Source organism: Notechis scutatus, chromosome 8, assembly GCF_049901735.1.
Source record: "Notechis scutatus isolate UNSWTSFEM ecotype Mainland chromosome 8, rNotScu1.2, whole genome shotgun sequence".
Lineage (NCBI taxonomy): Eukaryota > Metazoa > Chordata > Lepidosauria > Squamata > Elapidae > Notechis > Notechis scutatus.
The window spans coordinates 23,719,044-23,741,133 of record NC_142016.1 but is presented as its reverse complement, the minus strand read 5'-3'; the positions used below and the strand labels follow the sequence as shown (position 1 = coordinate 23,741,133).

The window sequence follows — 22,090 nt, the reverse complement described above, 5'->3', positions numbered from 1 at the left end:
GGAATTCTGGGAGTTGAAGTCCACAGCTCCTTAAAAGTGGCAATCCAATTGGGGGAACCCCACGTTCACCCCGGGTTACATTCCACGAAAGCTGTAAGCACTGAGAACGATTTATACACCGGTGTTTCTCAACCGCGGCGACTTTAAGACAGGTGGACTTCAACTCCCAGAATTCCGCAGCCAGGAATTCTGGGAGTTGAAGTCCACCCCCTTAAAGTCGCCAAAGTTGAGAAAAATTCTGCTTTGTATACGTTATACAGGGAACAGCAGCTTTATCTTCACAACATTATTGTGATCTTGGGGGGGGGGGGAATAGCAGGATCTCTGATCCTGCCTCTCTTTCCCGTGAGGAATTATGAAAGAAAGGAGCAGATAGATGCCAGGTGGAAAGCTGGACCCAGAGGCTGGGGTTGTTGTTTTTTTAATATGGGTGTGTGTGTGTGTGTTTTGAAAACCACCTTGCTGAAGTAGAGCTGCCACCATTTTGCAAAGTAGCCTGGGAATGAAACGAAATTGCTTTTGCTGCCTGCGATAAGGGGAGAGGGAGAAAAAAAAAATCCCGCTCTCCCTGCCACACCCTTTGTTGTTTCAGTGTGGAGGGAGGGGTTGAATGCTGAATGTTCCTGGCACACCATGCAAATGGTGGATGACAAGAGGAATCAAAATGTTTTCCTTCTTCGGTCTTTTGCTGGCCTGTCCAAGAAACTCATGAGTCAGAGGCATCCACTCTGCTGCCAGGCAGCCTGGGCCCTGGGCTGGCTGCAGGGGCAACAGGCAGACACACGGCACAGGGTTTCTCTCCCAGTATGCTTCGGTTACGTGTGTGTGTGTGTGTGTGTGCGCGTGTGTGCGATGGCTCAGGGGTTAAAAACATGGCGCGTTGTCAGCTTTCCAGGGTTCAAGACCCGAGCGCTTGTGCGACAGGGTGAGCTCCCGTTATAGGTGGACCTCAACTTATGACCCCAGAAGAGCCCCGCATTTCTATTGCTAAGTGGAGACGTTGGTTACATGACTTTTGCTCCATTTTACGGCCTTCCCCTGCTGCGTCCAGTGAATCCCTGCAGTTCTTACATTTGTGGCGCTGTTGAATCTGGCTTCCCCGTTGACTTTTGCTAGTCAGAAGGGTCCCAAAAGGGGATATCGCATCACCCCAGGGCATTGCAAAATGTGAGTCAGTTGTTAAAACATCCCCAGTATAAACCATCTGACTGTAACTCATGCTGGCAGCGGTCCTAAGGATGGGGGAAAAAACCAGTCCTAAGTCCCTTTTTTTCAGTGCCGTTGTAACTTTGGTCACTAAATAAACTGTTTTTAAGTAGAGGATTATAATGTTTGGGTGCCTCTTTTTCTCCACGGCTGTCAAGAGCTGCTCTCAAAAACAATTTCCCCTCCTGAAGGTTCAGCTCCTGTATCAGTGTTGTGGTTTTTTTTTTTTCTGCCACGTTTGACTAAATTGATATTGGGCGTACCCGCGACTATCATATGTCGTCTGCTGTATTAAATCTGGACTTAGCTACTGCGGCTGCAAAGCATAAGCAGCGCCCATGCTCTGCTCCTCCGCCTAATGTTAGCCGTTCTAACAAAGCAGCCTTCGGCTTTTAAACCACTGGTTCAACAGCAGCAACTTAAATGGATTTGGGGCTTTCTGGTTATTGACTTTGCAGTCCGAAGGGAAAAGTCAGTGGCCAGGTTTACGCAACACATTAATTGATTGAATTGAATTCTTTATTGTCAATGTACGTATATTCACAGTATACATACAACGAAATTCACATAATTAAGTGTTGTACCTTATGATTCTTGACTCTTGATGATGAATGTATCTTTTCTTTTATGTATACAGAGAGCATTTGCAGTAAGACAAATTCCTTGTGTGTCCAATCACACTTGGCCAATAAAAGAATTCTATTCTATTCTATTCTATTCTATTCTATTCTATTCCTATTCTATTCCTATCCATTCCATTCCATTCCATTCCTATTCCTATTCCTATTCCTATCCTATCTTATCCTATCTCTATCCTATCCTATCCTATTCTGTTAACACCCAGAGACCAGACTCAACATGCACACACACATGACAATCCCCAAACACCTCCCCACCCGTCAAAATTCCCTGCCTCCTAAAACACACAAGCATCCACACAACAGACCAAGCAATCCTGTCCAACAGCTCACTGATGGTGGTCCTTAAGTTCATTGTTAAGTGCAATTATAGCTCTGGGATAAAAACTGTTCAGAAAACTCGTGTGGTCCGAGTTTTCATTGTTCTGTATCTTCTGCCAGTTCACAAAGATTGTAAGCAGAATGGGAAGAGTTTCTGAGAATGTTGTGCAAATTGCGTTTCTTTGAAATCAGGTATACAGGATTATTGCGACTTGCAAACGGTAGTGTATGGTTTAGCACAATGTGCGAAGTTAACTCCAATAGGTGAAGCTGGGTGGCTCATTTGACAACAATGGTTAGGCACAGAGGACGGGCTATGATGTTCCAGGCCAGATCTGGTCCCCCCCATGGCTACGATAATCTGTTTTTCCCCAGCACGCAGGTTCAGTGCCAAGGAATTGATTTAATAAAAATGGCTCTGCTGGGAGGTCCATCATTTGAGAACAGCCGTGAAATTGGATTTTTGTGTAGAGCTACAAAGAGCATTTTATGGGCTCTGAAGGTGGAAGCCACTTTTGACTGATAATAAGTGTCTAATCAGGTGTTGTCGGCAAAAGGGGCTTTTTTCTTTTTTAATTATTTCCTGTTTAGGAGTGTAATACGGTTGAGAGAGAGTGAGAGAGAAGGAAAAAAAGAAAAAGAAAGAAAAAGAAAGAAGGGACAGAAAAGAAAGAAGGAAGGAAGCAAGGAAGGAAAGGGAGAGAAAGAAAGAAAAAGAAAGAAAAGAAAAAAAGGAAATAAAGATTTAGCCCACCTTCAACCAGATCACAGTAGATCAGAGTTTCTCAACCTTGCGGCTTTAAGACTTGCGGGCATCATCTCCCAGAATTCCTCAGCCAGCTAGGAATGCGGGCTAGGGAATTCTGGGAGTTGCAATCCACAGGTCTTAAAGTTGCTAAGGTTGAGAAGCACTACTGTAGGCTCTGAGCTGGGGTAGGTGACTGTTATCATCCCAGAAGAGAAGTGGAACATTTTTAGCAGAATCCTAGAAGCCGCCTCCTCTCTCTTGGAGCAAGGCAGAGTCTGGGAGAGTTGGCCGAGTGGACAGAAGCTCAGCCCCTGCAGCTCTTCTCACCTGCAGAGTCCAGCCAAGTGTGGTCAGGGCCTGTTGTTCATATGCGGATTCTCCTGGTCTTTGTCCTTCTTCCCGGCAATATTGGCTCACATCCCCAGGAACTGGAGGCTGCAGCAGGTGTCACAAAGCAGGCAAGCAGGAATTCGCCCCTTTACTTTGGGAATCCAAAGTTGGGTACAAACTCCCCCCGCCGTTCTGTTGCCAACCAGTTAGCATTTCTGGAGAAGAAAGAGCCGGGGTTATTTTCAAAGCCACAGCGTTGCTCTTTCACGCTCCGTTATTATCTCAAGGCTGCTTCGCCGAGTAATTGTGCACCGTCTGCGTATAATGTTGTGGCTTGCTTCACTCTTGGCTGGGGCTGAAGGGTTGCTTTTTCTTTTTCCAGTGGGGCCTTTACAAAAAAAAAGCAAAAACCCAGCAGCTGAGTCATGTCTGCTCATGTTTTCCCTGGGAAGCCTTATGTAAGCAGCAGTTCCCAACTTGTTCAACTCAAGAGAACCCGTGGAGCCTGTGGGCTTGGCCGAGCAACACTTTTTGAGGTTTTCAGCAGGTGTCTAACTTTGCATGCCTGCTGTTGTGGCCCGCCAGTGGCCAACAGAGCTGGCTGCAGACTCAGACAGTGAGGAGGTTGGGGAGGAGCCTGGGCCAGTCCTGGAGTCTGGGGAAGGCTCTGACGAGGGCTCTGCGTCGGAGGCAGAGAGGGGGCCAGGACCGTCTGACAGTTATCAGCTGCCTTCGGAGTGGGAGATCAGTGAGGAAGAAGAACAGCTGGAGCCTGTTCCCTGTGTGCGCATGCACACAGCTAAGGAACAAGGGTTGACTCGGGAGTAAAGGCACAGGTGGACAGTGAATGGCCCCTCCCATAGGGAATAAAGGGGAGCAAAAGGGGAGTGGGGTTTGCAGGAGGCAATTAGTTTGTTTAATTAGTCTGAAGATTTGTCCCTGACTTCTTGCCAAGTAATTGCTGCTACAGGGTGGCGTTTGGAAGCTATCAGCCTGGCAACTCTCCAAGCCTGATAAAGATCTGTAGTTGTGAAATCTCATGAAAGTCTGTTGGCCGGGACTTTGCTGGAGAGGAGTTCCCTTTAACCTAAATAAAAGCGGTTTTAGCAGGACGAGGAGTCGGCTTCATGATCTTGGGAAGCCTAGGTCAGAACACCTGCTTAGAACATTTGTTAAGTGAATTTAAGACCTAATGGGAGCATTTTTCTCGTAGCCGTTTGAGACCAATGGTACAGGTAGTCCTCGTCCTACAACACTTCGTTTAGCGACCATTCAAAAGTTAGCGACACTGGAGAAAAGTGACTTACTACTGTTTTTCACGCTTACGACCATTACGGCATCCCCATGGTTATGTGATCAAAATTCGAAGTATGCTCGTTCATACTTACGACGGTTGCAGCATCCGGGGGGGTCATGTGATCCCCTTTTGCGACCTTCTGACAAGCCAATTCAATGGGGCAGCTCGATTCACTTAACAGCCGAGTTATGAACTAAACCGCAGTGATTCATTTAACAACAGTGGCAAGGAAGGTCCTAAAGTGGGGCAAAATTCACTTAACGAATGTCTCTCTTAACAACATAAATTCTGGGCTCAATTGTCATAAGTCGAGGACCTCCTGCATATTGAAATTGGATTTTTGTAGTTTTTTTTTTTCTTTTCCACGTTCTCTTTTTAACCAGGAAGCCTCCAAGGCAGCTTTTCTTGGTCTTGGTTTTGTTTATTTTCCCCCAAGACACGACACACCTTTTCGCCTTGTCTGGCACCCTCCCATACATAATAAACTTTATCGATTTAACCTCAGACACACACACACACACACCTGTCCCATTTTATTATTCTCCTCCTCTGCATCCCTTCTTCCCAAGGCCCCACAGCCTTTTCCTGGGAAGCCTTGCGCATTCGTTACCTTCGGACGTTAAAAAAAAAAGAAGGAAATACGGCAAGGTTTGAAGTCCTCAGGCGTGTGGGAGGAGGAAAAAGAGCTGCATCCTGTTTTTTTTGTACACCTGAACCTGACCGACTACAGGCTTTTTGTGGCTAACCTGATCTGGGCTGCGTGCCAGGCAGAAGTAGCTGACACGAAAGGAACCTGCCTTTTTGGGGCCCTGCCCAGCTCCTCATCCGCGACTGGAACAACAGGGAGTAAGAATTAAGACCCATCAAGTATATGGTACCTTTTCCCAGTGAATAAACACAATTACGAAGCTTTCCCCGGGCTGAAAAGATTTTCGAAACGGTTCAGTGCTGCAAAGGTACATTGGAAATAAAAATAAAGTAACCTGATATATAAAAATAACCTGATATATACACGAATACACACACACACACACACACACACACACACACATACACATACACAGACTTATGGCCAACATTTCTCTTGCTAGCCGAGGCAATTTGCTACGTGAATGTTTGTCCCTTTTTGCGACCTTTCTTGCCGCAGTTGTTAAGTGAATCCCTCGCAGTTGCTAAAGTTAGCAGCCCGGTGATGAAGTGAGCCCGTCTTGCCCTTTGACTTGCTTGTCAGGAGGTCCCAAAAGGGGATCATGTGCCACACACACACACACCCGGGGACACTGCGACCATCATAAATGTGAATCAGTTGCCAAGCGGTCAAATTTTGATCACGTGACCACAGGGATGCTGCAGTGGCCGTAAGTGTGGAAAATGATGATAAGTCCACTTTTTTTTAACTGCCTTTGTGATTTTGAACGGTTACTAAATGAGCTGCTGTAACTTGAGGACTGCCTATATATATATATATTATAGTAATTATTGTCTGGTTTGCTGGACCCATATCATAATCCCGTTGTCATGCCCCTGGTGGAGACTGACTCTGGGAGAGGAGGAACAGCCGACAGGGAGTGAAAGTGTGGCTCCGGAGGTTGTAGAGGAGGCCGGGGAAGGGCAGAGGCGGGCTGGGCAGTCAGAGGAGGACCCAGGCCCATCCCCTCTCCATCCTAGGGCACGCAGGGAGGAGAGGATAAGGAAGAGACGTGGTCTATTCAGGAGGAGAGGGCCTTGATCCTCTTCATGGGCTGCAGCTGTGACAACTGGATAAGAAGACAGACATGCGTACGGGCAAGTGCTGGAAACAAAGCATGGAAATACCTCTAGTTTGTTGTTCCTTTCTGAGTTTGGCGTCCTTCCCAGTGTGTATTATCTGTGGACGTCCTCCAGCCCTTATCTTTCCTGGTTTGTGTTGTTTTTTACTCTTTATAATTTAAACGGCATCTTCTCCTTCTTATAACTGCTTGTGTGGGAGTTTTTTTTGACTCTGGTCAAGGATACTTGGAGCTTGGAAGCAAAGTGAAGGAATAAAAGGGGCTTCACCTGTTTTTTATGACTGTGTTAATTTTGTATCCCACTCTGGGTCAGCACACCGTGATGGCACGCATGGCAGAAGTGGTACGCAGAGCCATTTCTGCCGTCACCCAGAACTGATCCAATGCACATGCGTGCGCAGCCCCTGCCAGCCAGCTGATTGTTGAGTATCTGCTACGCATGCGCGGGGGGGAGACACACATAGGGCGGTGCACACATGCGCAGGGGGGGTGGGAGGTCACGCGCATTGCCTTATGGGTGTAGGCATGTGTGCACACGCATGCGTGTGCGCGCGCCTGCATTTTCGGCATGTGACAACCATATGCTAAGAATTGCAGTGGGAAGGATACAGACCATCATCTGTTCTTCAGCCATTGGGGACCCTGCAGAATATCCTGCTGTTTAAAATGTTGGCCTTGTTTTCATTTTGCAGGGTTATTCTGGCCACTCGAAGCGTCAATATAAGTGCTTGGGGGTCTTCCAAAGGCTCCCCAAATTATCCTTGGTCCCATCACTTCTACAGACCATCCTTTATGTGCCCCGCAAAACCAGGCGTGTCATCCAGAATGACCGCTTTTGTCTACTTTTGTAAGAAACCATGATTTACAAATCATTTTGGCTTGTTTGAAGCAAGGCACGATCATAAGCCACGATTTACCCAACTACTGTGTCTGGATTCCCACAGCTGGGGTTGGAACAGGTGGTTTTGCATGGACTTCAATGACAACCATGTACACACACACACCCCTCTCTCTTTCTCTCTCTCTCTCTCTGTCCAGGAGAAAGGTTAGATTATACTATGTAAATCCAAGTACATAACTATAATAAAGAAAAACACTTCCTGGTACATTGAAAGGGAATTCCTTGGGCAAAGTTGGTATGCGTAAACAGGAGAAATTTTTTTCCGCCAAGAAAGTTTTAGACAAATGAACATCTGTGCATTATTATTACTATTTGCATAACTTTAAGCTACTGGTTTTTAAAAGTATGCTGTGTTCTTTGTTTAATTGTAGGTGCGTTTCTGGTCAGTAAAGTTGTAAGAAAGATATGTTTAAAGATTGCAGTATTTTCAGAACTTTAGTGAGGGTTGATTAAAACCTTGTTTTAGTGTGTAACTCTCAGGAACCTAAAAATACTGAGCCACAGGGAGAGCCGAAAGACTGGTAAGTCCTCAGTTTACGACAATAGAGATCCGTTGCTAACCAAGATGGTGGTTAAGTGAGGCGTGCCCGATTTTGCAACCTTTTTTTTTTTTTTTTGGCCACGGTCGTTAAGGAAATCACTGCAGTTAAATAAATCACGTTGGTCATTAAGCAAATCCAGCTTTTCCCCTCATTCGCTTTGCTTGTTGGAAGCCGGCTGGGGAGGTCACAAATGATGTGACACCCACACCAACCACACAGACACCACTGCAACCGTTGTAAAGTGGCTCTAAATTAACTGGAAAAGTCTGTTCGGTGTGTGAATCTGCACTGATTTGCTGCTCTTCTTGCATTGTTAATTTGGAAAGCGCCATTAGCTTTTGCTAACAAATTCAGCAGTATGCTGCAAACAAATTTTGGGGGCATTTTTTATTTTTTATTTTTGCAGGAGAAGGTCTTCTGTAGCTTGAAGTAACATTCTAGGGCCAGCTGTGAGATATGCCACTGCATTTTCTGAAACACAATTTCTTTCTTCTAGAACAGGGGTCTCCAACCTGGACAACTTTTAAGACTTGTGGACTTCAACTTCCAGAATTCCTCAGCCAGCCATGCTTGCTGGGGAATTCTGGGAGTTGAAGTCCACACATCTTAACGTGGCCCAGGTTGAGAAAAACCATGCGGGCTGGGGGATTCTGGGAGTTGTTGTTACTATTATATTTATTGAATTTATATTGGCACCCATTCCCCTGTGGCGACTCAAGACGGCTTACAGAATATAAAACCTCATTTAAAAGAATAAAACTAATAAAAAGAATCACATAAATTTAGTATAATACAATAACATATTTTATAAATACATAAAATGAGTTGAAGTCCACAAGTCTTAAAGTGGCCATGCTTGGAGAGCTCTGTTCTAGAAGGCAGCTGGCCCTCAGGCCACATAGATAGGTCACTTCTTAACTCTGGTGTCTTGCTGGTAATCCTTCCCCACCTTTAGTGTAGGGGTCCCCAAACTTGGCAACTTTAAGACTTGTGGACTTCAACTCCCAGAGTTCCTCAGCCAGCAAAGAAAAGAAAAGAAAAGAAAAAAGGAAATAAGGATGTAACCCACCTTCAACCAGATCACAATAGGCCAGTGTTTTTCAAACTGTGGACTTCAACTCCCAGTATTCCTCAGCCAGCTAGGAATGCGAGCTAGGGAATTCTGGGAGTTGAGGTCCACAAGTCTTAAAAGTTGCCAAGTTTGGAGACATCCGATTAAATGGCTTGGGGAATTGACTTTAGGAGAAGCTTCCAATTCATTGAAGGAAATTATGAACTGCAAAGCTAGCCGTTTGCAGATCCTTTCCCCCAAACACAGCGTTCTGATTTTTTATTTTTTAAAAAAAAAAAACTATACAAAAGAGTTTTCTCTCCTCCTGTACTCGAAGGCTTGGTTTGCAAATAAATAGCATTAAACTCAAAATGTGCAGCAGCCCCATCTTTGGACCTTTCTTGCCTGGCCAGTGACAGTGTTAATGGTGGAGTTACTCTTTTTCTGAACCGAGCAAGCATGGGGGCGATGGTGATCTCTCTCTCTCTCTCTGCTTCAGTAATCAAGGTTAGATTCTAACCTTGTAATTAGATCCCTACCTACCCAGGCCTGACCCCATAATTTTATGAGTCAGGGCGGTCTCTTCAGCAGTTTCTGGAGCTGTTCAGGTCGGCTTGTCTGTTTTCTTTGGGTAAATATTTGCACTTAATGGCTCTTATCGGTTTACATGCTGGTGCCAGGCTTCCCGGTTAATCACAAACCACAGCGCTGCTGCGTGATCTTGCAGAAAACCGGCTGGAGGGGACTTTTGAAGGGATGCCAGGCTCTCTCTCTCCTTAATAAGTAATAGCCCCAAAAGGGCTTCCTCTTGGGGGGGAAACGGAAGACACTAGAGATAAAGAGAGGGAGGGAGGAAGAGAGAGAGAGAGAGGAAGAAGGGTGAGGTAGGTGGGGTGGGGAGGGTGAAGGATTGTCTTGAAGGCATTGTTAGCACCATATTCACCACAAGACAAGTTTGGGCCAATCACCAGGAGACAATGAGTTCTAGTCCCACCTTAGACATGAAAGCCGGCTGGGTGACTTTGGGCAATCACCAGGAGACGGTGAGTTCTAGTCCACTTAGGCGTGAAAGCCAACATAGTAGGCCAATCACCAGGAGACGGTGAGTTCTAGTCCACTTAGGCATGAAAGCCAACATAGTAGGCCAATCACCAGGAGACGGTGAGTTCTAGTCCACTTAGGCATGAAAGCCAACATAGTAGGCCAATCACCAGGAGATGGTGAGTTCTAGTCCACTTAGGCATGAAAGCCAACATAGTAGGCCAATCACCAGGAGACGGTGAGTTCTAGTCCACTTAGGCATGAAAGCCAACATAGTAGGCCAATCACCAGGAGACGGTGAGTTCTAGTTCCACCTTAGGCATGAAAGGCGACTGAATAACTTTGGGCCAATGACCAGGAGGCGGTGAGTTCTAGTCCCACCTTAGACATGAAAGCCAGCTGGGTGACTTTGGGCCAATCACCAGGAGACGGGGAGTTCTAGTCCCACCTTAGACATGAAAGCCGGCTGGGTGACTTTGGGCAATCACTAGGAGACGGTGAATTCTAGTCCACTTAGGCATGAAAGCCAACATAGTAGGCCAATCACCAGGAGACGGTGAGTTCTAGTCCACTTAGGCATGAAAGCCAACATAGTAGGCCAATCACCAGGAGACGGTGAGTTCTAGTCCACTTAGGCATGAAAGCCAACATAGTAGGCCAATCACCAGGAGACGGTGAGTTCTAGTCCACTTAGGCATGAAAGCCAACATAGTAGGCCAATCACCAGGAGACGGTGAGTTCTAGTCCACTTAGGCATGAAAGCCAACATAGTAGGCCAATCACCAGGAGACGGTGAGTTCTAGTCCACTTAGGCATGAAAGCCAACATAGTAGGCCAATCACCAGGAGACGGTGAGTTCTAGTTCCACCTTAGGCATGAAAGGCGACTGAATAACTTTGGGCCAATCACCAGGAGACGGTGAATTCTAGTCCACCTTAGGCATGAAAGCCAACATAGTAGGCCAATCACCAGGAGACGGTGAGTTCTAGTCCCACCTTAGACATGAAAGCCAGCTGGGTGACTTTGGGCCAATCACCAGGAGACGGTGAGTTCTAGTCCCACCTTAGACATGAAAGCCAGCTGGGTGACTTTGGGCCAATCACCAGGAGACAGGGAGTTCTAGTCCCACCTTAGACATGAAAGCCAGCTGGGTGACTTTGGGCCAATCACCAGGAGACGGTGAGTTCTAGTCCACTTAGGCATGAAAGGCAACTGAGTAGGCCAATCACCAGGAGACGGTGAGTTCTAGTCCACTTAGGCATGAAAGCCAACATTGTAGGCCAATCACTAGGAGACTGAGTTCTAGTCCCGCCTTAGGCATGAAAGCCAACTGGGTGACGTTCGGCCAACCACTTTTTCTCAGCCCAACCCACTTCACAGAGTGGTTAATTGTGAGGAAAATAGGAAGGAATTTATGTATGTTCACTCCCTTGACTTGCTGGATAAAAGTGTAGTAAATAAATGATATAAGCCAGGATCTGCTACTTCCCCCCCCAAAAAAACTCTGTTCCTCCCAGCACCCTTTGGCTTCTTATCTCCAGATTGTGCCCACTTCAGAGCCTTTGAGATCCTGAAGCTCTGGCACTCATGGCTAAGCAAGTGGACTTTTCATTATCGTCCCTCCATCCCTCTCTTTCTCACTTTCTTTCTAGCTCAGAATGTGACCGTGGAAGAAGTTCTCACCGCCTACAAGCAAGCCTGTCAAAAGTTAAATTGCAAACAGATACCCAAACTACTGAAGCAGATCCAGGTACGTGCTTGTTCTTAAAGGTATCCCTGCCATGATTGATTGGATCTGGCTGTCGGAGGAGGAGGAAGTGGAGGTGTTTATCTATTCTTGGGGTTTATTTTTGGCAGACACAGCAAACCATTTTACATTGAGGCCTGCCTACCTAGGTGCTGTTCATGCAGGTGGTCCTTGACTTAAAACCACAATCGAGCTCAAAATTGCCGTTGCTAAGCGAGATGGTTGTTAAGCAGATCACTGCAGCTATTAAGTTAGCAACGGTTGTTTAAGTGAATCTGGCTTTCCCGTTGACTTGGCTTGTCAGAAGGTCACCAAAAAAGCGATCACAGGACCCCCGGGCACACTGCTAGCGTCATAACTGTGAGTCAGTTGCTAATTTTGGCCACATGGCCATGGAGGATGCTGCAGTGCCCTTGTAACTTTGAACGGTCACTAAATGGTAAGTCAAGGACTACCTGGACAGCCTGACCAGGCTTTTGGAGTAAGATCTTTTTCCCAGTCCTTCCTGGAGAGGCTACAGCTGTTTTCGGTTTCTCATAGCATCTATCATCCACCAAGGCGGCAGGGGTTTTCAAACTTGGCAGCTTTAAGACTTGTGGACTTCAACTCCCAGAATTCCTTCTCCAGTCATGTTAGCTCAGGAATTCTGGGAGTTGAAATCCACAAGTCTTAAACTTGCCAAGTTTGAAGATCCTTGCACCAAGGGAAAGGAGAAAGGAAACCCCTTCCATCCCAAAGGAATTTGCAAAATTCTATCTATCTATCTATCTATCTATCTATCTATCTATCTATCTATCTATCTATCTATCTATCTATCTATCTATCTATCTCTATCTCTATCTCTATCTCTATCTCTATCAAACATAAAAAAATTCAGTTTCTACATAAACAGTGCATCATCTGGGTAAAGTTAATTTTGAGAAATAGTAATCATAATAATTACAACCATAATGGTCACATAATAATCATATTTACTTATCCATTTTAGTAAACCTTCCTTATATAATTAATCATTCTCTTATGCTTTTAAATTTTTAACTTCTGTTTCTGTTAATTAGCCCGTTGATAAAACAAATTCCACACTAAAAAAATATTCAGATTCTTCCTTCTCCTTAATTTTAAGTGTTATTCTCTTTAAATGCCATAGTTTCCCTTTGGATTTTGACTCCATCTTGAGAACCATGGCCAGGAAGAAAATAATTAGTTCTGTGTTGTAATCCTAAAACTGAAACAAACTGACTTGGCTTTCAAAGAGAGTCTGAGTCGGATTTGGCATTTTTATTATTTACTTTATTATTATTATCTTTTAATGACATTTATATGCTGCCCATCCTGCTATCCAAAATTAGAAGACACCGCCAAGAGCCCTGGCATGCCTTTTTGTTCTCCCCCTTGCTTCTCTCCAACTCCGATCCTTGATGTGTTTTCTTGCTATAGATAATAATTTGCCGCTATTCTGTTGCAGGAATTCAAAGATTTAACCCCTAGGATAGATTGCCTGGATCTAAAAGGTACGTCTCCAAGCCTTTTCTTGATTTGCCTTAAAAGGTGGCCATCTCTCTTCTTGTTCAAGCATTGGTTCCATTTATTTGCATTTGAAAACAGCCCCTTGTTTTCCCCTAGAATGGAAGTCACAGATCCTGGGGCCATTTTGCCAAGTGCCAGGTGCGAATTAGTCATTATCTTTTGCCGGCAGGCATGTGACACCCGATGTTCTAAAAAGATCGGCTCAGGTTTTGCACCCACTCTTCTCTTTTGTGTTCCTCTCTCTTCTTCGCTTGTAAATTTACAAAGTTAAATCGCGTTTTGGGGAGAAAAAAATTGCTAAATGCACCAGATAGTGTAACCGGATGGACAGGTTTGCTGATGAAAATCTGCATCCTCTTTTCCACAAGAATTACACGCGGTGCTGTTTGGATTTACCTGCAATGAACCTTCCTTTTTTTATTTTGTTTTGTTTTCCCCCGGTTCCCTCACCTGGTTTTCTATTTCATAACTAAGCAGCCCCTTTAAAGCAGTCATTGTGTTTCCACTGCGGTGACAGGCTGTTGACTGGAAGGCAGTTTTTTATGTGCAGGTGGCTAAATAGAAGCTTCATCTTCCAAATGAAAGGCCTGTTGTGAGGAGGGAGAGAGAGAGAGAGAGAGAGAGAGAGAGAAGGGCTCCAGGTGTGCGAGGGTGCCGACGTCATCCGAATGGAAAACGAATGGGTCACACTTGACAGTCGAGAGAAGAAAAAGCCAGACGTGTTGGTTATCTGGCTGGGTAGCAGAAACAACATCCCCCTCTCTGAGCAGCCTTTCTGACCTCTGCACAAGGCTAAATCTGCATCACGGGTGCAAAAAATTTTCTAATTAAAGGTGCATTGTTAATGGGCACTGAATCATTGTTTTTGGCAGTGGTTTGCTCTCCAAGCCTGTTTCAATTTAGTTTCTGAATGTTTCGTTACCAGACTACCGTGTTTCCCTGAAAATAAGACCCTGTTTTTATATATATATGTGTGTGTGAGAGTGTGTGTGTGTGTGTGTATGTATGTATGTATGTGTATGTATATGTATATATATATATTTGTTTTCTTAAGTTTTCGCGGGTACTTACATGTATGGCATTCAGCTTTGTTCGGGTATTTTCCCACGTCATTGTAGTTGTGCTTTTAAAGTTGTAGCAGCGTTTGGCAGAAGCTCATCTGCCATCATCAGGCTTCTGTATTGTGTTCGTCTGTATTGTATTCGTCTGGGCGAACACTATACAGAAGCCTGATGATGGCAGATGAGATTTCGCCGCAAACGTTGCTACAACTTTAAAAGCACAACTACAATGACGTGAAAATACCCAAACAAACTGAATACCATACATACATACATACATGCATGCATGCATGCATGCCTACATACATACATACATACATACATACATACATACACATACATATATATGTATTTGCCAACAAAAAAGGCACCAGATCTTATTTTCGGGGGATATTATCCACTGACTAACTTCACTTGCGTGCATCGCCCACAGCCTCCTTTTCGCTGTCAGAGGCCTTCAGGAACGTCTTCTGAGGCCAGCAAGGCTTTCTTGAAGGCGTCTGTAGCCGGTAACAGAGCTCTGGATCGATCCAGAGCTTTCTTATCAGCTACAGAGGCCCTCAGGAAGGCATTGCCAGCCTTGCCAGCTGCAGAAGAAATGGGCCAGCAAGACAGGTGTCGGGGTGTGTGAGAGGCCTGGCTACAACTGTCCAAAGTAGGGCAGCTCCACCCTCCCCATCTCCACCCTAGCTTAATTTTTACCTGTGCACTCGAGTGAGTGGGATCTTAATTAGGACTTATTTTGGGGGTAGGGCTTATATTGGGCTCAAGTGTAAAAATCAAGCTAGGACTAACTTTCAGGGTAGGTCATATTTTTGGGGAAACAGGGTAGGTAACCACATCAGCAGGATCTTCTTGTCCTGTTCCTCTTTAGTTTCTAAATGTCCTTGTGTGCCAATGTGGTCAGTCGTTGGTTGTGTGATGGGTTGTTCATTTGGAGCTATATTTAAATTCTGAGCAGCTGATTGGTTCTCTTGTTGATTGGTAATCATTGTGATCGGTAATTGTTGTACAGCTTAATCATTGACGTTCAAAAAGGGGCGAAGAAGCCTCAGATTTTGATTGCTAAACGTTGACAGTTTACGACATTTTTCTGTTGTCACCGTTGTTAAGCAAATCAGGCCAGTTGTTAAATGAATCATTTGGTTGTTCGGCGAATCTGGCTTCCCCCGTTGACTTCACTTGTCAGAAGGCGACACATCGTGATTGCATGATCCCAGGACACTGCAACTGTCATAAATACATGCCAGTTGCCAAGCAGTCAAATCTTGATCACGTGGCTATGGGGTTGCTGCAACGGCCACAAGTGTGAAAACTGGTCAGAAGTCTCCTTTTTTTTTCAGCGCCGTGGCCACTTTGAGTGGTCGCTAAGCGAATGGTTGTAAGGCTTGGAATGATGCAACAGCGTGAGACTTTTCTAAGAGTTTTTCCAGGTCTTTTACCCTCATTTTAAATCCCCCAACCACTGCGAACTGTGCAGTTTTTCCCCCAGTTAGAGACTCCGTCATTCACAGCCATGATATCTACGGCAGCGACCCCCAAACGTCTCGGCACCAGGGACCAGTTGGGTGGAGAAAGGTTTTTCCGCATACCGGAGGGGACATGGTTTTGCGTGTGTTCTGACCCAACCTGGTTCCAAGAGAGTCAACACCAGACAAAGGCAGCAGCCGCCACCTTTTAAGGTTTCATCTACGAATTCCGTTTCTTCACAGATAAAAGGCTGCTTCCAACTAATTAGCTCTGACAAGAAGGAGCCTTGCCAATTTGTTTTTCAAGGCTGCCAAAAACCCACAGATAAGAAATAGTTTACAAGAGTCTTCAAATCCCAACTGTAATGTCCAGGAGGCTGAGTTTCAAAACGTCTTTGCCTTCTGCAAAGAAGGTTTGTTTCACAGCTGGCTTTTATCTTCTTGAAGGAGGGACCATTACTTTGCAGCCTTACTCCCGAGGCACCCGTACTGCTGTAACTGTTCTTTCCTGGGAGCAATCCTGCGCGCGCACACACTTGGCACAGGCTCCTCGGGAACCTCCTCCTCGCTGCTGCCAGCCCCCACAATCTCTGAAGGCAGCACAGTCCACTCCCTGATGGTCCTGGCCCCTCATCTGAGTCCTCGCTCTCCTCCACCGTCCACACCTGCAGCCGGCTAACCACAACAGCGTGCTGCCTGCGGACCAGGGATTGGCAAACCTAATCTATGGGTCTGATGGCTGGGCATATCAATATGAGCCGTGATGGCACAGTGCTGAGAATGCAGCATTGCAGGCTAACTACTGACTGCCAGCAGTTCGATCCTCACCGGCTCAAGTTGGACTCAGCCTTCCATCCTTCCGAGGTGGGTCAAATGAGGACCCAGATTGTTGGGGGCAAGAGGCTGGCTCTGTGAAACGCTTAGAGAGGGCTGGAAAGCACTTTGAAGCAGTATATAAGTCTAAGGGCTATTGCTATCTTGAGGCAGCCTTGCCTCGGGCATCTTATCCCAACTTTCTAAATTTCTAAAGGGAGAAATTTAGTGCATTGGCTCCCAGGATTGTCTAAAACAGGGGTGTCCAACCTTGGCAACTTTAAGACTTGTGGACTTCAAATTCTGGGAGTTGAAGTCCACAAGTCTTAAAGTTGCCAAGGTTGGACACCCCTGGTCTAAAATTTCTCCCCCTCTTCCTCCCCCTTTAATTCTTCCTGAATGACTGATCATAATCCCCTCCCTCCCATTTTAAACCCTCACACGCTCTTTGTTTCTCTTCTTGTACAGGTGAAAAATTAGACTACAAGGCTTGTGAAGCTCTGGAAGAGATTTTTAAGCGCCTCCAATTTAAGATTGTGGATTTGGAGCAAACCAGCCTCGATGAAGATGTATGTAAATCTACAAAGAATTTTTATTTATTTTTAAATCTTCCTCTCTCTCCCTTGGGGAGTTGAATTCTGTACCTCCCTCCCCCCGTTCCAAACTGGCTATCTCAGGAATCGAAAAGGTGCCCTTTTTAACTTGAGTAGACTTCAGGGAAGCCTCATTAAACCAAGCTGGGCTAGCTGTCAAAAAAGCGCCCGTTGCTTTTGGCCATTACAAATCCATATCCAATTTGAATTGACTGTCTGGAATGAGGTCTGTGGAGATTCTCAGTCCTCCAGGTCGTGGTTGTCCCAAAGGTGCTTTTTTTTCAAGAGGCAACTGGACTTCCTTGTTGTTGTTTTTCCTTGAAGATGTTTCACTTCTCATCCAAGAAGCTTCTTCAGTTCTTGCATGAGAAATGAAACGTCTTCAAGGGGAGGGAAAAAAACCCCAGAGAACGAAAGATGCATCTTGCTTTTAAACTGCAGGGAAAGCTTTCACAGGAGGTAAGGTCTTCGTAAATGGAAATGAATTAAATGAACATTGCTAGGCAGTAAAACATGAAAAATATAGTTCAAAAGAGAAAACAAAATTGGCATATTGGTATATAGGTAGGACCAATGAGAAGCTGTTGAAATTGAGAAAATGCCAGAAAATTGAGATTTATGTAATTATTCATATTTAATTTATAATATTATACTTATAATATTATATAGTTATGTTGTATACTTAAAAATATATAACTTATCTCCTCTTATGGCTATGAAATATAGAGCACAGTACATAGACTATAATTATATAGATTTATCTCTGATTTTTTTCTTTTTATGTGTATTTAGTGTTAATGTGATATTCTTTTTCTTTTTTGAACCATCAACCTATATACATGAATCACTTTTTATTAATATTAAGGCACTGTGAATTAGTATTACTAATACTATGAATATTAATTAATTGTATGTATTGTATTGATTGTATTGTCAAGAAAATGACGTTGAAAGATATTGACACATCTTCTATTATAGAAATTTTTGTAAACTTTTTAATATTTTGAATTTTTGTAAACTTTTTAATATTTTGAATTTCCATAAATATTTTTTTTTAAAATTAAACAAAAAAATAACATTGCTAATTCTGCAGCCCACCGTGGCTGGGTTGCAGGCAAGATGGTTATTTGGGATGCTGCACTCTGCTCATGCTTTCACTGGGTTTTTTTTCTCCTCCTTCCTCCTCCCTCTGTTTCTCATTTGCTAGGGTGCCTCAGCACTCTTTGACATGATTGAATACTACGAGTCCGCCACGCACCTCAACATCTCCTTTAACAAACACATCGGCACCCGGGGTTGGCAGGCAGCTGCACACATGATAAGGAAGGTTTGTACTGATGTTCTCCTAAGTTGGGTTTCTTGAAAACCTTGTAGTTATGGGCAGCCTTGAGGAAGGACCATAGAGGTTGAACGGGAAATCAGGCGGTCATTGACTTAACCACAATTCACCCTCAAATTTCCGAAGCCCCCCGAATCACCCGTCGTCTCGCCGCAACGTCAGCTCCGCCCATCTCAAGTGAAACATTTGTGAAGTGAGTTTTGCCCCAGTTGTTAAGTGGATCGCTGCAGCTGTTAAGTTAGTAACATCGTTGTTAAGTGAATCGGGCTTCTCCCCATTCACTTTGTGTGTCAGAAAGTCCCAAAAGGGAATCGGGTGAGTGACCCCAGGGACACTGCGACCGTCATAAATAGGAATCGGTTTGCCAAGCATCTGAATTTTGTACGTGTGACCACAGGGATGCTGCAACGGCTATCACTGCAAAATGGTCATAAGACTTTTTTCAGTTCTGTTGTCACTTCGAATGGTCACTAAATGAACTGTTGTAAGTCGAGGACTACCTGTAATGGAAAGGCCATTCATATCTTTTCTCCTGAACGGGAGGCAAATTGTTGGAGATTGACTCTGAGGGAGAGGAGGAACAGCCAACAGGGAGTGGGGTGTGTGCCTCCGGAGGTTGTGGAGGAGGCTGGGCAGTCAGAGGAAGACCCTGGCCCACCCCCTCTCCATCCTAGGGCACACAGGGAGGAGGGGATAAGGGAGAGAGATGAATGGCATGGTCTACAGGGGAGGAAAGGGCCCTGATCCCCTTCATGGGCTGCAGCTGTGAGAACTGGTTAAAAAGACAGACGTGCGTATGGGCCAATGCTGGAAAGAAAGCATGGACATATCTCTAGTCTGTCGTTCCTCTCTGAGTTTGGCGTCCTTCCCAGTGTGTGTTCCGATATCTGTGGATGTCTTCAAGCCCTTATCTTGCCTGGTTCCCTCAATTGCTTCAGTGTGGTTTGTGTTGTTTTTACTCTTTATAATTTATAGGCATTTTTAGTTTAAACGTCATTTCCTCCTTTTCTTAACTACTTGTGGGGTAGTTTTTTGTCTCCAGTCAAGGATATTTGGAGCTTTGACGCAAAGTAAAGGAATAAAAGGGGCTTCCCCTGTTTTACTGACTGTGTTTTATTTTGTATCCCGCCCTGGGTCATTACACAAATCCTAAGGATGGATTTAAGTCTATCTGGATCTGATTTTGTGTAGGAGGAGGAGTGGCAGCGCTGGGGGCAGAGTTAAAAGAGGGATCAGCCTTGAATCTCTGTGTAGCCACAAACAGTCTTAAGTCCTTGATTCCCATTGACCCGTTATCTAAATCCGAGCAGGTGCAAACCTCTAATGGAGAAGATTCCTGTGCACAGGCAGGCATAGCAATGAGTCAGTTTATTTGAACCTTCACATGGACCTGGTCTCGTGGGCGTGACACTTTCGTTGTTTTCTTTCTTCCCTAGACAAACTGCCTCCAGTACGTGGATGCCCGCAACACGCCTCTCCTGGATCATTCGGCCCCATTTGTGGCCCGCGCTTTGCGCATCAGCAACAGCCTGGTGGTCTTGCACCTGGAGAACGCGAGCCTGTCCGGTCGTCCCCTCATGTTACTAGGTGAATCAATCGAGGATTAACATTTTTGCACCCCTTTGCCCCCCAGCCCGCTACCTCCACCTTGGACCACCCTGCGTTGCAGTTCTTCCCAATCCCCTGCTAAGAGACCACCAAGCTTCTTGCAAGTAAATTAACATTTTAGGGCACAGAGGGCGTTGTTTTTTGTGTGAAAAACAAATGTCTGGCCTGAGGGTTCCTTGGGGGTCCCGGAGCTTGGTGGTTTCCTTGCAGACATTTCATGACCCAACTAGGGAACATCATCAGTGCTAGAAGGATGTAGGGTTTGCTCTCTGTAAGCTCTGTAAATACAGTGTTGATGATGTTCCCTAGCTGGGTCATGAAATGTCTGCAAGAAAATCACCAAGCTCCGAGAATACCAAGGACACAACAGCCATCCTCCCCTACCCCCTCCCCCTCTTTTAGTACTGATGATATTACTTAGTTGGGTCATGAAATGTCTGCAAGAAAACTCAAGAGAGTAGCAAGGACCCGACATTCCTCTACCACCACCTCCTCCTCCTCCTCCTTTAGTACTGATGATGTTACTTAGTTGGGTCATGAAAGGTCTGCAAGAAAACCACCCAGCTCAGAGAGTAGCAAGGACCCAACATTCCTCCTCCTCCTCCTCCTCCTCCTCTTCCTCCTCTTCCTCCTCCTCCTCCTCCTCCTCCTCCTCCTCCTCTCCTCCTCCTCCTCCTCCTCCTCCTCCAGTACTGATGATGTTGCCTAGTTGGGTCATGAAAGGTCTGCAAGAAAACCACCCAGCTCAGAGAGCACCAAGGACCCAACAGCCGTCCTCCTCTTCCTCCCTTTCTCCTTCTCTTCCATTCCACAAAATCCATTCTCCTGTAGCACCTTGAGCTACAAATATTTTCCTTTAAATGTCAGGCGGTATTTCAAAACAGCCTACAAGCCAAATGAAGTGGTTCCCGCCCTTACCTCTTCCCTAGCTTCTTTTATCACCTCATTGTTATCTTGAATTCCACCCCCCACCCCCGGCCTCCCTCTGCCAATTCTGTTTATCTGTTATCTGTGATCTGTTTATCTTCTAAGGCTGCTTCTACGGTTTAGGAGAGACAATGGACATTCTTGCAAATGAATGCTGCAAGCTTTAATAATGTATTGGAACCAGCCTGGAGGACTTTAACGTGCAAACCTGTAGCAATAATAAATGAAGTTTGAAAGAGGATCCTCTTTGCTTGGGGCAGCGAGAGCATTAGTTGACTTGGTTGTTTTTCCACTCCAAAGCTCCTCTTAAGGGAGGGGAAGGAGGAGGAGAAAGAAAACTATATGGCCCCGCTAGGAATGTACTTCCCCCCCCCCCTTCTCTATAACTCCTTTCATCAGCGTTTTATGAATTCCCACCCTTATTAGATTGGGTAGGCACCGGTTGCAGGAATTGGGTAGGGCTAGTCTAGTGAAAAAGAAGTGACATGATAGCAGTTGTTAGGAATATGAGTCACCTAACAGCTATTTGGGTTAGAAATATATAAACCAGGATAAACATTTTAAAACTGTATCTTTAAGAAAATGCAAAACTGTAATTAGGTGTGGTTTCTCAAACGGACATAAGATGGAGCCAGAAACCTGGTTTGTCTTAGTCTGAGTCTCAGAAGAGAGTGTAAGTGTATCTCTGTTTCCTTCTGTTGCAAAGTATTGCCGTTGCTCCATTTCTTCTAATTGACTGATATTACTGGATTTAATGTAAGTCTGATACTGAACTGTATTTGACACTGGAATTTGATACTTGGATTATCCCTGGATTGAAAACCGACTGATTTAACCTGTGAATGACTTATTTTGGACTTTGCTTAAACCTTTCTGGAAGTAAAAACCTACATTTACTGTACTGTGTATCTGTGTGCTCTGTGTGTATTATTCCAACACTACTCTCTATACGTCTCCCTGTATGCGCTCATTCTCCTAACGGGGAATTACCTCAACAGCCGTGTTCCAATACTTGAGGGGCTGCCACAAAGAAGAGGGAAGGGGGTCAATCTATTCTCCAAAGCACCTGAAAGCAGGACAAGAAACATTGGAGGGAAACTAATCAAGGAGAGAAGCAACCTAGAACTACGGAGACATTTCCAGACAGAGAACAATGAATGTC

The 22,090-nt window shown here is 45.1% G+C and overlaps 1 protein-coding gene across 3 annotated transcripts in view; it reads left to right on the top strand.

Moving 5' to 3' along the window:
- Positions 1-22,090, top strand: part of PPP1R37 (protein phosphatase 1 regulatory subunit 37) — a 41,881-nt gene that overhangs the window by 7,260 nt on the left and 12,531 nt on the right. For all 3 annotated transcript variants that reach the window (XR_015750539.1, XM_087971149.1, XM_087971148.1), the window contains exons 2-6: positions 11,497-11,594; positions 13,057-13,102; positions 16,930-17,030; positions 18,262-18,381; positions 19,830-19,980. Coding sequence is in view for 2 of the 3 variants with exons in the window: in XM_087971149.1 (XP_087827275.1) it covers positions 11,497-11,594; positions 13,057-13,102; positions 16,930-17,030; positions 18,262-18,381; positions 19,830-19,980 (516 nt within the window). In the remaining variant the exon portion in view is untranslated. The remainder of the gene's footprint in view (positions 1-11,496; positions 11,595-13,056; positions 13,103-16,929; positions 17,031-18,261; positions 18,382-19,829; positions 19,981-22,090) is intronic.